Consider the following 15,565-nt stretch of genomic DNA (forward strand, 5'->3'; position numbering starts at 1 on the left):
CCCTAGGGGGGCGCGAGACTGTTGCAGGGGGGGCACGCAGCTGATTCCAAAATATTATTTTCGAATACAAACCAAAAAAGTCGAATAGGTGTCAAAAAAATTAATCAGAAAGACGGTTATACGTAATCCACAATCCTCGCCGCGAATTTCTCGGGTATAAATGCTAAAAAATCCATCCATACTCTTGCTGTAACGAAAACATCTTGCTTTCCCGTTTGGAGCCGAGCGCGAGGAAACACTAGACAAGCATTCGGGATCATCCCGGGTATTCTCGGGGTTACTCCCGCCAAACTTCAGTAAACAGAAGCAGGCAGCAGGCCCCGACAAGGCTTATGAGCCAAGGCCGTCGTTAATTCGACGACGTTAGCGCTCATTACATCTGGTGTGGAACTATCATCAATTGCACGCGACTGCGGGGTTTTTCAAACTCGGACGACGCGACTATAACTGGATGCGTGTGCCCAGACGAGAGCAGACACGTGGCATTTCGTTAAGAAACGTTGGTTAAACTCGACCGTTTCCACGCAGATTGTCTACAAACTCTACAAACTCGCTTTGGTACACTTCTAAATTAATATTGAGGTAAATTTCAAAACTGTTATAAAGTATTTTTATTTGATTTAAAATAATAACCCTTTTAGATGGATAAATACGTAACTGGGTTGAAAAGAAAATTGAATGAAGCAGAAGCAGACGGCAAAAGAAGAGGTAACGAAAATAGCGGAACATCTTCGCAAAATAGTAAACCTAAATGTAGAAAATATGATCCAATGTACTTATCATTTGGATTTACATGTAAAGTCATTAATGGCCAAGAACGACCAATGTGTTTGCTGTGTCTGAATACTTTGGCCTCAGACAGCATGAAACTAAATAAATTAAAACGGCATCTCGAAAACGTACATGCAGATCACGTTGGAAAGACAATAGAATTTTTCCAAAGAAAATTGGAGAATTTAAATAAACAAAAAGAAATGTTTTCAAAGACCATGTCTGTTACACAAAAAGCATTGCTTGCGTCTTATAAGGTTTCTTATAGAATTTCTAAATGCAAAAAAACCCCATGTAATAGGAGAAACTTTAGTGCTACCTGCAGCTATTGACATGGTAGCTACGATGCTAGGTGAATCATATGCTGATCAACTTAAAATCATTCCACTTGCAGATAATACGGTGGGAAGACGAATATCCGATATATCTGAAGATCTTTGCGATCAATTAATAGAAAAAGTAAAACTATCTTCTTTCGCGTTGCAAGTAGATGAGGCTACAGATGTTCTTAAGGATGCACACTTGATTACATATGTAAGATATGTTGTGGAAACTGATGTTAGAGAAGACATGTTATTCTGTAAGCCTATTGAAGGCAATACTACAGCAAGTGAAGTTTTTAATATGATTGATAAATTTTTCAATGAATATAACATTCTGTGGGAGAACTGTGTTGGACTATGCACAGATGGAGCTCCATCTATGGCAGGAAAAAACGCTGGTCTACAGGCACTAGTTCGGAAGGTGGCTCCTCGGGCAAGTTGGACGCATTGCATGATTCATAGACAATCACTTGTTTCAAGAGATATGGGTGAAGATTTACTAACAGTATTTCAAGTTATTATAAGAGTTGTAAATTTTATCAAAAATAGCCCATTAAGAGGAAGGCTTTTCGCAAAATTGTGTAATGACATGGGTTCAGAATATACACCACTTCTATATTATTGTGAGGCACGTTGGCTTTCTCGTTCCCAAGTACTTCAAAGGGTGTTTGAGCTAAAAGAAGAGATCGCCATATTCCTTACTGATAATAATAGAGATGAAGCAAACTTGTTTTATGACACGAAATTCCTTGTAAAACTTGCGTATTTAGTGGATATTTTTCAAAGACTCAGTACTTTAAATAAATCAATGCAAGGGCCTCAAATTCATGCTTTTGTCCAGAAAGACGAGGTTACTGCATTTATGAGAAAATTGGAACTGTGGATAATAAGTTTGAAAAATAATAACTTTGACATGTTTCCCACTTTTAAAATTACCTGTCTTGCAGATGAAATAGAAGAAAGTAAAGTTCTTATTAATAAACACTTGACCAGTTTAAGGGAGCAATTCTCGTTTTACTTTAAAGATCTTGACATGTCCAACTATGAATGGATTAGAAACCCGTTTGTGATTGAAAAATATGATGATTTTGGCCTTACGACAGCAGAGCAGGAAATGATAATTGACTTATCTAGTGACAGCACATTAAAGCAGATGTTTCAACACGAAAATAATATTGTCACGTTTTGGTTACGAGTAAAGGACGAGTTTCCTACTTTAACAAATAAAGCTTTAGAAATTTTATTGCCCTTTGTAACATCTTACTTATGTGAAACTAGGTTTTCTGCAGTAGCTGTCTTAAAGACAAAGTATCGATCCTGCTTAAAGATTGAAAAGGAACTGAGAACCGCGATATCTTCAATGATACCACGGTTTGACAAAATTTGTGCTGAAAAACAAGCTCACCCTTCACATTAAATTTTAATAATGTTGTATTAATGTTGAATTCTATTTTTTGTACTTTTGTAAGATTTGTTTTTATTACATTATATTATTATTTCTTAAAATAGTATTTTTATACATAATATTGTATATTATTTTGTAGCCCATTAAATAAATTACAATATCAGATGAGTGTTTATGAAATTGGATTGTTAGAAAAATTAAGGGGGGCACAACAAATTTTTTTTCCAAAGAGGGGGGCGCAGGTACAAAAAGTTTGGAAAGCACTGGGTTAAGGCATTAGACTGTCATTAGGAAGGTATTTGGACGACTTATTGAAATCCACTCAGTTTCAGATGCATGGATACCAGCTCATCTAGGAAGTAAAAGCAGTTCCTTATGTTGACAACATTATCACTATCATACCGTAGGTCAAAAAAGAAATGTAAAGCTCTAAACTCCATGCCTCCTATTGACCACAAAAGACTTTTACGGGAATTCTTTCATTTTTTTTAAAATTTGCAATAAATTGTTTAAATTTTTCCAGAAGTTATTAGATACCAAAAACCAAATTAGTAATGGACAAATTATTAATATTTTCAAACTTAATACACTAATATTAAAGGGAAAACGTTAAAGCTGATAATTCAAAACAAAACAAGAGATTTCTCCATTACAATAGCTAAGCAATTCTAATCGATGACATTGTTAATCTTCGACAGAAAAGTGATTTAATTGTCTCCAAAAATGAGAGCTTGCAGGTCCAAATCTTTTATTAATTTAAATAGTTTCTACTATTTCCCGCATTTAAGCATATTAATTTAAATTCGATAACTTCCTGTAACAGAAAAATCAATAATGTAATTAATTCTAAGTATAATAAAGGAAGGAAGTTTAATTTATTTTAAGAAAACAATGAAAAGTTGAATAATTAGGAAATTCAAATGATCGTTAAAAGTGCTATCGTAAATAATAAGAAATAAAAATTAATGTATAATAAAATTATTTGATTATTAACATTTACTAAAAACAACCAAGTTTATGGTAATTGAAAAATCGAATTGAACATCAGTTTTAATAGCATAATGTCCAAAAAAGATCACAGTCCAAGAAGTATTAGAATGGCTTGAAGAGTAGAGAGGAGATCAGGTGATCTAGGTTCGAATCTCGGTGATAGCATGTCGATTCGTATCCTACTACTGGTCCACAAATTGCAATGCTGACGTAAAATATCCTGAATGGTTGGCGGATCAAAGGTTAGAAACCTCTTGTCTAACGTAGGAGGTTTTCGTAGTTAATACAATCCATGTAACGCAAATACGGATCAGTTTCATCAAAAACATTCTCCTTGCCCTGAATACTTGATCTACGAGTTCCCTTTCCTGAGTGTATTTAAAATAAAATTTCGAAGTCTAACGCATATAACTGCGAATTTGATACAGATTGATTGTTTAACGTCGGTGATATGAAAAAAATTTGAAAAATAAATAAATAAAATACAGTAGGGGAGAGTTGGATAAAACGGGATAGTCGGACAAAACGGGAAACGTCGCCTAGGCACCAGACTATTACAGCTATCGAGTGGACAAAGACAGAAACGCGTTATTCGACCGTGATCATATCATTCTCGGTGCGTCCCGCCTCGAGATCACTATTTGATAGAAAGTTGTAGGTCTCAGAACTTTTTTACTCTATTTTTTTGCTATTTTCTACATTTACGTGCCTTGTTTTTTACATTGTACTGCCTACATGCATGGGAATAAAATTCCGGTAAGTATTAAATTTAATTAACCATTTATTTGCCAATATTTTTATGTGCAGTCTATTTAATTTTCTTTTCACATTTAGGCAGCAGCCATGTTTGTTTCAAAAAGTGTCGGAGTCGGATAAAACGGAACACTTGTGAGTTGGATAAAACGGGATAGAGTTTTTTATGTCCCGTTTTATCCACCTATTTATTTGTTAGATTATTACATTTTAAAATAGCCATATATTAATGTAGGTCTAGGCTTTTTAAACAACGTATTTATATTAGCTATATATATTTTTGAAAAATTTAGTCTCTTTATATAGTAATGCAAAATTTGTTTATTAACGTTCATTATTAAGCATTTTATTTTCGACTCTAGGATTTCACATCTTTCTTTAGAACTAATTGTAATGTATTTCTCTGATGAAGACTTGATCTTTTTCATATATAAACTATATTACTTATATATTTGCATTATTTATAATTTTATATTTATATATATGCAAAAAACTAAACATTGTAAACCCTATCCCGTTTTATCCAACCCAGGTATGCTAAAACGGGATATGTAAGAGTTTGGATTTTTTTTCTATTTCACAGTCATTAAAATTAGTTTAAAATATGTTTTTTGTGAGCTTCAATAAATGTTGTTGTAACTACCAAAAAAATATTGTATGGTTTTCCTTAACAGATATTCCGTAGTAAATAAAAACAATAATGGTATCCCGTTTTATCCAACTCTCCCCTACTAAATAAAAAGTTTGAAATCATGTAAGAACGTTAAACGCAGACTAGAAATTCATCTTCCTAAAAATGATGAAAACGTTACACAAAAACATACATTTTAAAGTGAATACAATCAGGAAAAAAAACTATAAATGCTATCAAACTGCTAAATACGCGTTAAAATATCAATAGATAGGGGTAGCGAAGCAAAATGATGAGTTTCTTCCAAATATCCTTTTATACGTAAAATAGATCTGTCAAAAAAATACGAGATGATGTCTGGTAATCTATGGGACACATAGGGAAAATTTTATTCTTAAAATAGTTTTTATCCAGTTGTCACTTTTTCAATAATAAAATTTCTGTTTGTATTACTTGTACTTATTTCTTCGTAATATTGAGCACTAAAGACATTCATTTTAACGCTAAACAAGCCTATTTATATGGTACTTTAGGAAAAAACTGAATTAATTACCAAATTAAGACTCGTCTAATTACCGTTTTTCAACTTCTCTTTGTTTTCTACGGCAATCAAACAAGTTTTAATAATCTGTAGAACCATCTTTTTCAGTTCAGATTTGTGACATTTCAATGATGTTCTTTTTTTCCCCAAAGTATTTAATTGATATGGTTAAAAAACAAAGAAGATCTAGATCTTCCCCTGTCCTCAGCCTAAAATAAATAATAGTTATATCGGTAAATACTTTTCTTCCCTTGCGTAACGGAATATAATAAAAACGTTTATTTTATCATCCGCTTTTAACATTTTTTTGTTTAGATTATTTTTTTTAATTGAAGGTTTAAAAGTACTTGTTCCTTTAATCTAAAGCAATCACGTTGTATTTCCCTATTATGTAACATTTTATTATAAAGATAGTTATTGTTTTACAGCTGTTTTAAAACACTAATGGTAAAAACAGAGTAAATATAATCTATTATATATAATTCTCTTACGTGGCTCCCAAATTTTGGCTGTATTTCTTTTCCGTCGGTGGCAACGTTTGCTTTGTTTTGTTTACGTTTTGAAAACACCAAAGCATTCTGCCTTTTAATGATGTGTTTCTGATCTAATATATATAATTCTCTTACGTGGCTCCCAAATTTTGGCTGAAGTACTTTGTACAGCTAAATAAGATTCCTTTCACAACACTTAAATATTTATTTTATTTTCTTCATTTATAGAGAAAACAATCGGCAAAGAATTCTGTTAGGTAAAAAAAACATTTCGCTAAAAAAAGAACGAATTCAGAAAGAAATAAAACTAAACAACTTAAAAAATAAAAATGGTGTTGCCAGCCATAGAATTTTTTGAAAGTTAACTTAGCAACATAAATCAAAATGACATAGAAGCGCAACTAGATCAAATTTAAGATACCTGAGCGCTTGACGTAACAAATTCTTCAATTCTATAAGTGTTGTATCGCCAAATGCCCAAATTAACAATTGTGTTTTTAAAGAAATTCTCTCTCTCTCTACTATTCAGACTACTATTTCATATTGTTTCACAACACATGGCTTTAACACTCTGGTGGGAAAGACTTTAAAACAAAACTTACAACAGTTACTTTTCTCAACAACTGAAATTTAGAATAGTGTGATTGAGAAAAATATGTGAACTGTTTGTAATTTCAAATTAATATTGAAATGTACAGGTTTAGAATTTTTCTACAGTGAAAAGTTTTCGGAAGTTCAGTATTCAAAAATGTATACAAAAGCTAGACGTTAAGAACGTATCCAATGAGCGAGCAAAGTAAGCATTGGATTGCGAAGCAATCCGAAATGAACTGCGAAAGAAGTTCCGGGGGTTGGCGAGACCGAACGAGCAGGGGGCGAAGCCTCCTAGTTTTTTATAATAAAAATTTTATTTCAGATAGGGTACAGTACACTCGTGCAATTAAAGTAATGAATATAAAATAATTGCTTGAAATTATGAAGCAGTTATTAACAATTAAGTTAATTCACTGAAGATTAACAAATCTTTAACGAAAACATTTTAACGAGCTTTTATACTAACCAAAAATCAAATAAGAGTAAGTTACAAAAGTAACCGAGCGAAATTATTACATTTAAAGTTTATTCTAACAGAACTGGGAACCAAATCTTTATTAACACTTAGCGGACCGATGTCGACTTAAAAGTTCTATGGCACTTTAACATATTGGTTCCATTACCATGAATATAATGGTTAAAAGCATTTTATTGTTTTGATGGCACTTAGTGTAGTCACATTTAAAATTGGTTTAATTGTAACTAATTGTTGCAATTAATTGTTATAATTAATCATTATAATTTTACCTAGTAGGAAGTGAACTTGAAATACACTGTAAAAAATCTCGGTTAATGTTTATCCAATACTTGGTGCAAAGTTTGCTAATTGCACCATAAATAGGATAAATCAAAAATTATTTTATCTAGGTTGCACCATAAATTGGAAAATATGATCAAGAAATGCGTTTATGGCGCAATCGATTGCACCAAACTTTCGTACTATGACAGGCACGTGACCGATGACTTATTACGTAGTTGTTGACAAGATGGACGACTTTGTTGTTGAATCTTGATATCATCTCATGCAAGTTGTCTTTGAAATTGTCCATTTCTTTTGAAGGTAAGTAAACTTTTCTTAATTATTTGCATTAATTACAGTTCATTTCTTTAATATCAACTTTAAAAGTTTTGTTGTCTGTTCCGAAAGTGCTAGCTTCAAATTTCTTATAGGAAACTGTTTCGTTGTATGAATAATTAAATATTTTAAAATCTATATTAGCTCTTTTTCAGTAAATAAGGAGATATAACGATTTTATGTGCACAGAAAGTGCATTTACAGTTTATTTGGCTAAAGGAGCATAGCTTTCCGCCAAATTCACTGCCGGTGAAAATTTTCTAGGTTCGTGTTTTTATTTCATTCTACCGATCAAAAAAATTCGTATGTGCTTTCTGTTAGGATTAAAACTTTTTATCAATATCTCTGCTTTTGTTTTGATTTTCATGTTCTATTTTGCTCTTTTTCGTTTGTAATGTCACATAATTACACGAATTTTGGTCTATACATTCTAAAGTGCTTCTGTTGTAAAATTTTCAATGCGAATTATTCACCTCAAATTAATACTAACCGTTGTCATGGAAACTAGATTTCTCTTTACGTTCTCTGAGCGCACGAGGTAGGAGAAAAACTTAGTGGGCAATATTGGCGCTAAAGAAAACAAAGCGATATTTTTTTTTAATTCGCCAATAATACCTTACTGAAATTTAGAACAAAACACCGACAAGAATAAGATTTGTTTTAGAACATTTAGAAATTAACTGATTTCTTATTAGAATTTTTTCTTAAAATGTATTTTATTATTAATATTTTTTAACTAAGAGAAAATTTTTTTCAATTAAACAAAGTATTGTATTTAAAAAGATAATAAATATATCTTTTTTATTAAATACATATAAAAAATACTTTGATACTCATAGATACTCTGCTTTAGATACTTATTTTTCGATGTTTTTTTAATTTTTACTTATTTATTTTATTTTTTGTTGCTTTAAATATATTAATTTAGCCCACATTTGTGTTTTGCGGGTGAGGGGAAGGATAATATAACCATGAAATTGAACGTTTTCATTGATCCTCAAAAATGTCATGCGTATTCTTTATAATATTTACAGTTGTTTTTGTTTTTTTAAATAATTTTTTTTTTTGAAAAGTTTCATTTTAATTACAAAAGTGAAATTTTTTTATTCTGAAATATATGTGCTTCTATGAAACAAAAGACCTTTAGTTAAAAAGGCAACCCTCACAAACAGTATACATGTGGAGTTTTAATACTATCCACATGACTACTGCTTGTGTGTTAATCGTCAGCCAGATTCCACCCTCTTAGACTCAACACGAACTCTTTTATCTATACAAGTGATGATCAATTTGTTCATTTATTATTTTAACTGTTTACAGTTCCTTCAGTAAATTTTTTACTGTGCCGCTCTGCATAAAATTCAATTCACAATTTCTCAAGTGGAGAAATTCTATTTTGGTAATTTAGCGCATTTTAACAAAAATAATTATAATAATATTTTAAAATATCAATATCTTTCATTCCTTTTCGGAATCTTTGTGGGTAAAAGGAGGCTTAAGATAAAAATCCCCCCCCCCCCCTGTATAAATAGTTGGTCTCGAAATTTTTGTTTTTTAAGGTAGTGAAATGTTTTACAATTTTTTTACACGAGAACTGCAATTTCTCAATTTTCTTTATATTGTATTTTGAAAATAGTAATTAAAATATGACTTTCTTTGATTTATCTTTCTATGTTTTAAAAAAGTAAGGATTCAAATTTTGTTTCTTCTGTACATTTTATTAGCATAAATTACATTATTTTTAATCTTCTTTCATTAGCATAAAGATACCAACAACTTCAATGATTTTAATTGAGAAAGAGACACAGGAAAAAATATTGTTATACCCAGTGCCGAACCAATTGATTCTGCCAAAATCACCAGAATTCCAGAAGGTTATAAACAGTTTTTTCACACTTGAAAAGTGCTAGTTTCAAGAACAGCGTACCAACAAGGAATGTGTATAGTTTCAAGTTTTGAGAATGAAGAACCTGTGCTTGGAAAAACAATTATTCTTTTGTAAATAGGCTCCAAAATTTTATTTGTGTGTAATCTTTTTAAAACTTGCTGTGTTTTTTACAATCAACTGAAAAATGTGATATAGTTAAAGTAATAACACCAGAAAATCTATAATCATGAATATGTAATAAAAATATTGTTTTTTCTCAAATACTCACCATCATTTACTAATTTATAAAAAAAAATTACAGTATTTTTTTTCAAACTGTGGGAAATTTTACTCTTTTTATCAAGTAGTAAATTATGCTTGTAAAAAAGTAATTTAGCTATATTGTAGATTTTAATTCAGATGAGGCAGAATATGCCAAGAAATTTAGTATCTTATTAAAATATAGAAAATTATTTTCAGATGATCCCAAGTTTCAAAACTCTAAACATTGAGGCATAACATAATTTTTATTTTAAATTACTGTAAATGTAAAATAAGTTTGAATTGAATGCACTCTCTTAGTAACAAAAACATACTATCGATCATATTTCTGAGTGAATATTTTGTATTTTTTTTTAATGAATGCTGTGATATGTATAAAAAGTATAATATATTTAAATTTTAAGATTTTGCTTAAAAATTATTACATTCTGTCTATGTATACAAATATCAAAGTGATTGTAAATGAATAAATTATGTTTAAATATTGATCTGTATATTTTTTGCTAATATTTCCAAGTTTTTTCATTATTTTTACATTTCTTAATTTACTTCAAATTTAATATTTCCATACTCCAATGTAATTAATATTGGAATGTTTCCTTAATTAGAGATTGGGGGTTGACCAATACAATATTCGTCTACTTTTTTATATAAATTTTTACTTGTGAAAGTAATATTTTCATTTTTAAATAATAAAATAATTTCAAAATACATAGTAATAAGAATTTGATTCAGCCTAAAATTAAAATTCTTTTTATTTACATGCGGTATTAACTCTATAGCATCGGTTCGTGCTTTAAATGAAATGTAAAAAATGATTAAATTTTACATATATCACTTTGAAGAAAGAAAAAGTTTTCATATGAACGAAAATATTTTTAAAGCGCCAAAAAGCAGATAAAGTTAGCATCATTAATAAATATTTATAAAAAAAGAGAAGATAATTTAAATCAAATTATAATTTAATTATTTAAATATATAAAAATTCAAGAAGCTATTTTTATCTTAGATGTACTATTTAGTATATATATATATATATATATATATATATATATATATATATATATATATATATATATATATATATATATATATATATATATATATATATATATTAATATTACATAACACATCTAAAATAAAAATAGTTTTATTAATTTGATTTAAATTATATCCTCTTTTTTCAATAAATATTTATTAATGATGTTAACTTTATCTGCTTTTCGCCGCTTTAAAAATATTTAATAATGGTGCAACCTTCCTCGCTTTTTAGTTCCCTTCAAAACACTTATTTTTGGTGCAACCTTTCGCCGCTTTTAGGCTCTTTCAAAATTCCGATTTTTGGTGCAACCTTCTCTCGTTGTTTGGAACTAGTGAAAGCACCAATATATAGTAAAACTGAGCACGACTTTATGTAGCCAGCAAATGAATACCAATATTTGGTGCCGCATAGCTCGAAATTTTTTACAGTGTACTTCAGGACCGTTAAGTGTTGAAACACAAAAATTTTGGGATCTTTTCCTTGAATAATATTTAATAGCAATCTGGTCTTCATCGAGAAACAAAAAATGATCGCGATGCAACTGAGAGGATGGGTAAGCAAGGCGAGCAAGGGATACAGCTTCTCGATATATTCAGAAACTACTTTAGATTTCACAGACTCCGTCATGAATTATCCCAAAGCAGCTGTTTCTTTTCAAGTAACAGTTACATATTAAGAAACATATACGTATTTTATAGATAATTATGAAATAATGAAGTTTGACTGAATATCAGGACAATATGGTAAATCTACCTGCATAAATTGTATATGGAACCTATAATATTTTTGACAAATTACTATAATAGGAATACAATTACATAACATGATTTTGAAATTACTTGGAACATTATAATTTTTAAATTATCACAATATTTATTTAAAATTTTTATGTTTTTTTATTTCAAGATTTGTGTTAAGTTTCAGGCCAAAAATTAATTTGTAAAACTGAACTTATCTCCTTCATTGAAATAGTTTATTGAGTCACGGTGGCTCAAGGGATGGGGCATTCACATCCCAATGAGGTAACCCAGATTTGAATCCTAACACTAGCTGGTTAGTTCGAATTCCACTTCCAACTTGCACCGACCACAGTACTGGCGTAAAATAGCATCAGTGGCAGAAACCCCTCATTCTAACTAACTGTGGAAGGTTTCCGTGATTTTCCTCTCCACGTAACGCAAATGTGGGTTAGTTTGATTAAAAAACCCTTCACGAAAGCTACTTTGTCCCATTGCTTGATTCAGGACTTTCCTTGTCATCTGGGTTAAGTTCAAAATTATAAGCAACGGAGTTAGACATTGATAGTCGTAAACCCAATTAAGCTTCGGATTTCAACGTCAATTGTAAAATAAAAAATAAGATCTTTTATTCTCATATAAATCAAATTTAAACAAATTTGTATCAAAGCTCTTTCTTGTAATTTTTATTTTATTCTTATGTACTTTAAAATTAATTTACAAATGAAAAAAGTATTTCTAATGTATCCATTTATCTATTAAATATTTTAAAGCGATAAAAACGACATTTTTCTGGTTCCCATTATTGATCCAAGACAAATAATTTAATTCTTGAGTTTTTACTTTCATGTCTTCTTCAAAAACGACCATAATTTATTATGATCAACTGAAATTATATTTTGATACCTAATTTTTTGATAGTAAATGCTTTAAAATTTCCATCACAAACATTTAATTAAGCAGAAAGTCATAAGCTAGAAACTAGGTTATTACAAATCTTGATTTATAAGACTTTTTTTCTATATGTATTTTTTCTTGCCAAAAAGTCAATAATAAATACTCCAATACTTAATAATAAACAGAAACTTCTTTTACTTTGTTCCTTTTTTCTTATTCGTAAGGAAAATAAAATATAAAAAAAACTTTACTTGAAACGTTAGACTCATTAACACGTCAATTCTGAGTAACTATTATCAGTAGAAAAACTTCAACAGTAAAAATATTTTATAAGTCATTTTGTGAGGGAAATTTTTTTTCACTGAAATGGAGAATATTAAGAATAATCATAATGTTTGAAAGTTAAATTTTACCACATTAATTTAAGAAGGAAACACTTATAAAATACATAAACTGCATTATACCTATATAAAATGGAATTCGTTTGAATTAAAGAGCTCCGTTTAAAAATGATGTTGATTTCATTTGCTGGTATTTTATACATTTAAGGGCAATATTAAGAAGGAAATTATTTAAATATGAATTTAAAAGATTTGTAAACTAATACATAGTGTTCTGGTTTTATAAGTTCTCAATAGAATATGAGTTTTTAAAGTATGGATGAAGCAATACATTATTTCAGATTTACATTGTTGGAATATGAAGAAAATGGAACACCATAATAACTTTTGATTTAAAGAATGGATTTTACGCTTTAAGACAACGCCTGAATTGTTTGAAGCATAAACTAATTAAATTTACTACTATATTTGAGCTAAAGATATTTAGCTGAAATATAATAGTAAATATAGATAAAGATATGTAAGTAAGGAAATCAGACACAAAAACGAACTTATTCTGCATAAACATTCTTTTTTGTTCTTGAAGGAATAGAATTTTTTACTCTCAAAATATTAATGGAAGCAGCTGCAATCTGGAAACTATGACCATAATAATTTAGTCTGGAGATCAAGAGATTAGATAGTTAAATGATAGTTTCACTTTTAGCGCGTTTTTCCTTGCTTCCATGTATAACTTTTTAAAACTATTTATTAATATTAATTTACTTCATTTGATGAAACTTAAAAAGTTTTGGACTGTAGGATGTGCAAATTTTTATTTCATTATAAATTATGTAATTTTAAAGGACAAGATAAGAATTTTGAGTAAAATTGACAGCATAGTTGAGGAATGAAGTTTCAAAATTAAACTATTATTTAAATTTTCATTTCTCAAGAAATATTCCACTGATTTTCTTTTAATTTTATTTTTGTATTTCGTCCTTTAGAATTTAGGTAAAAGTTACGAGGTAAAATTTTTCATCCTATATTAAAATAAATAATAAAAAAATATTAAATCTGGAGAAAAAAATTTTTTTCTTGAACTTAATTTAAGATAAAAAAATCTAATAAGTGTGCACAAAAGACTTTTAATTTGTTTAAAAATTTGAAAAAATAAGGCGAAATACGTTTAAATATATGGTGAAAATGTTCCAAAATTTTGTACGCGCTTCTAACTTAACTATTAGAACCATAATCTCAAGACAGCGTCTACCCTTATATTTAGAAGATCAAGAATCAAAATCTGTCAAAGAAGGTATGTTTATTCAGAAAAAGTTCGTTTTTGTATGTGATTTCATGAAAAAGAACTCTCTGTGGCTAGTCATTATATTTCTTCAAGTTCTCAAATTATCTCCAAGACGAAAAGTGTGCAATCTAAACTAGTAATTTTATGCTAAGTGATCATTTCAACACATGCTGAATACTGGTTAATATATTACCAAAAACTTAGTAAGTTGAAAATCGAACTAGAACTCATAATCCTATACATGCAATGAAATATTATTTCACATTAAAAAAGGAATCCAAAAATCTTTTTTTCCCATCTGAACTGAGAAAGCAAGAAGAGAAATAAATTTCTGTACTTTAATTTCATGCCATCAAAGTTCCACCGGCAGAAATTGCTTCTTCAATGCGAGATTTATTTTTAAAGCCACAAAGCTATCTAAGGTTTCATTTCCAAAAACTAAAGAATTTTTGTAATATCTTTTGTCATGGAATATTCATACATTTATCATAGTTATGCATTTTATACTAAATTCATGAAAAAAATTTCAGTCTGCTATTGAGAAAATAAAATTGGCTTAAATTGTGGAAACAAATATTTTGATTTGATTTTTTTAATTATGTTTTTGTGTAACTTTTCAGAAAGTACTCGTACTGATTTGATGACGTATAACTAAGAAAAATTGCTTTTTTAGGTATCTCAAACAAGTTAAAATTGTTGATTAGTTTATGAAGTGGTTATTTTTAGTGGTATTGTGTATTTTATCTACAATTATAACGCATAGCACTGCAATGTGATATTCAACTTTTAACTTTTATAATATTTCCACAAATTAGTACTATATTATAATTCAACTAGTCACATTACTAATGTGGTATAAAATTTATAGGATGTTATTTTTTTAACTTATACTCATGCTGAGGTCATAAAATGCTTGCACAATATTGCTTGACTTGATAGCTTATTACACTGAAAACAAAAGTAGGATCAAAACATATAGAATGATAAAATTTGTCGAGTTTCTGGTTCTATCTGACACTAAAAAGCTTGGTAATTTCTACCGAAGTGCTTTGTTGAGGATTTTTGTAAATTTAACAATAAAATATTATTTTAAAATACATGATAAAATTTGGTAATTTTATTATGATACCTTCGAGCATGGCATGAAAACCATTTACTTGGTTAAATTTTCTTTTCAATTTTGTATTTTTTGCTAAATGTGTGGTATTAGGAGCTATAATTTTAAAAACTAGTGTTTCCGGTAAACTGTAACCATATGAACGGAAAAATTACCAAATGAATGCTTTAAATAACGTATATTTCGATTTTATTAACCAGAATAATGTTTTTTTTTTTAAACAAAAATATCCTTAACATACAGTAAGTCAATTTTACCAGAATTTTTTTTCTCCGTGTATAGTGACAGATTTTGCATAGCATTTTAAACGTAGTTTGATGTTTTTAACAACTAACCTTATCATAGCTTTTATTCTTTTTACTCGAAATAGGACTATCAATTGCGATTGCTACGCTGCAATGTTCTCCAATTTGAATTACAATG

General features: G+C 29.1%; 1 protein-coding gene and 1 long non-coding RNA gene across 2 annotated transcripts; both read left to right on the forward strand.

Annotated features, from left to right (window-relative positions):
- The first annotated feature begins 1,104 nt into the window (after positions 1 to 1,104).
- Positions 1,105 to 2,511, forward strand: LOC122270117 (SCAN domain-containing protein 3-like). The gene has a single exon (XM_043046343.3). The coding sequence runs from the start codon at positions 1,105 to 1,107 to the stop codon at positions 2,509 to 2,511; it is 1,407 nt and encodes a 468-aa protein (XP_042902277.3).
- Positions 2,512 to 7,418: 4,907 nt separating this feature from the next.
- LOC147806068 (uncharacterized) lies at positions 7,419 to 9,420 on the forward strand. Its single transcript, XR_015428704.1, has 2 exons — positions 7,419 to 7,559; positions 9,334 to 9,420. It is a non-coding gene; the product is annotated as an uncharacterized LOC147806068 (long non-coding RNA).
- Positions 9,421 to 15,565: the final 6,145 nt, after the last annotated feature.

This window comes from Parasteatoda tepidariorum, chromosome 8 (assembly GCF_982258835.1).
Source record: "Parasteatoda tepidariorum strain Cologne lab strain chromosome 8, Ptep-v5.0, whole genome shotgun sequence".
NCBI classification, from domain to species: domain Eukaryota; kingdom Metazoa; phylum Arthropoda; class Arachnida; order Araneae; family Theridiidae; genus Parasteatoda; species Parasteatoda tepidariorum.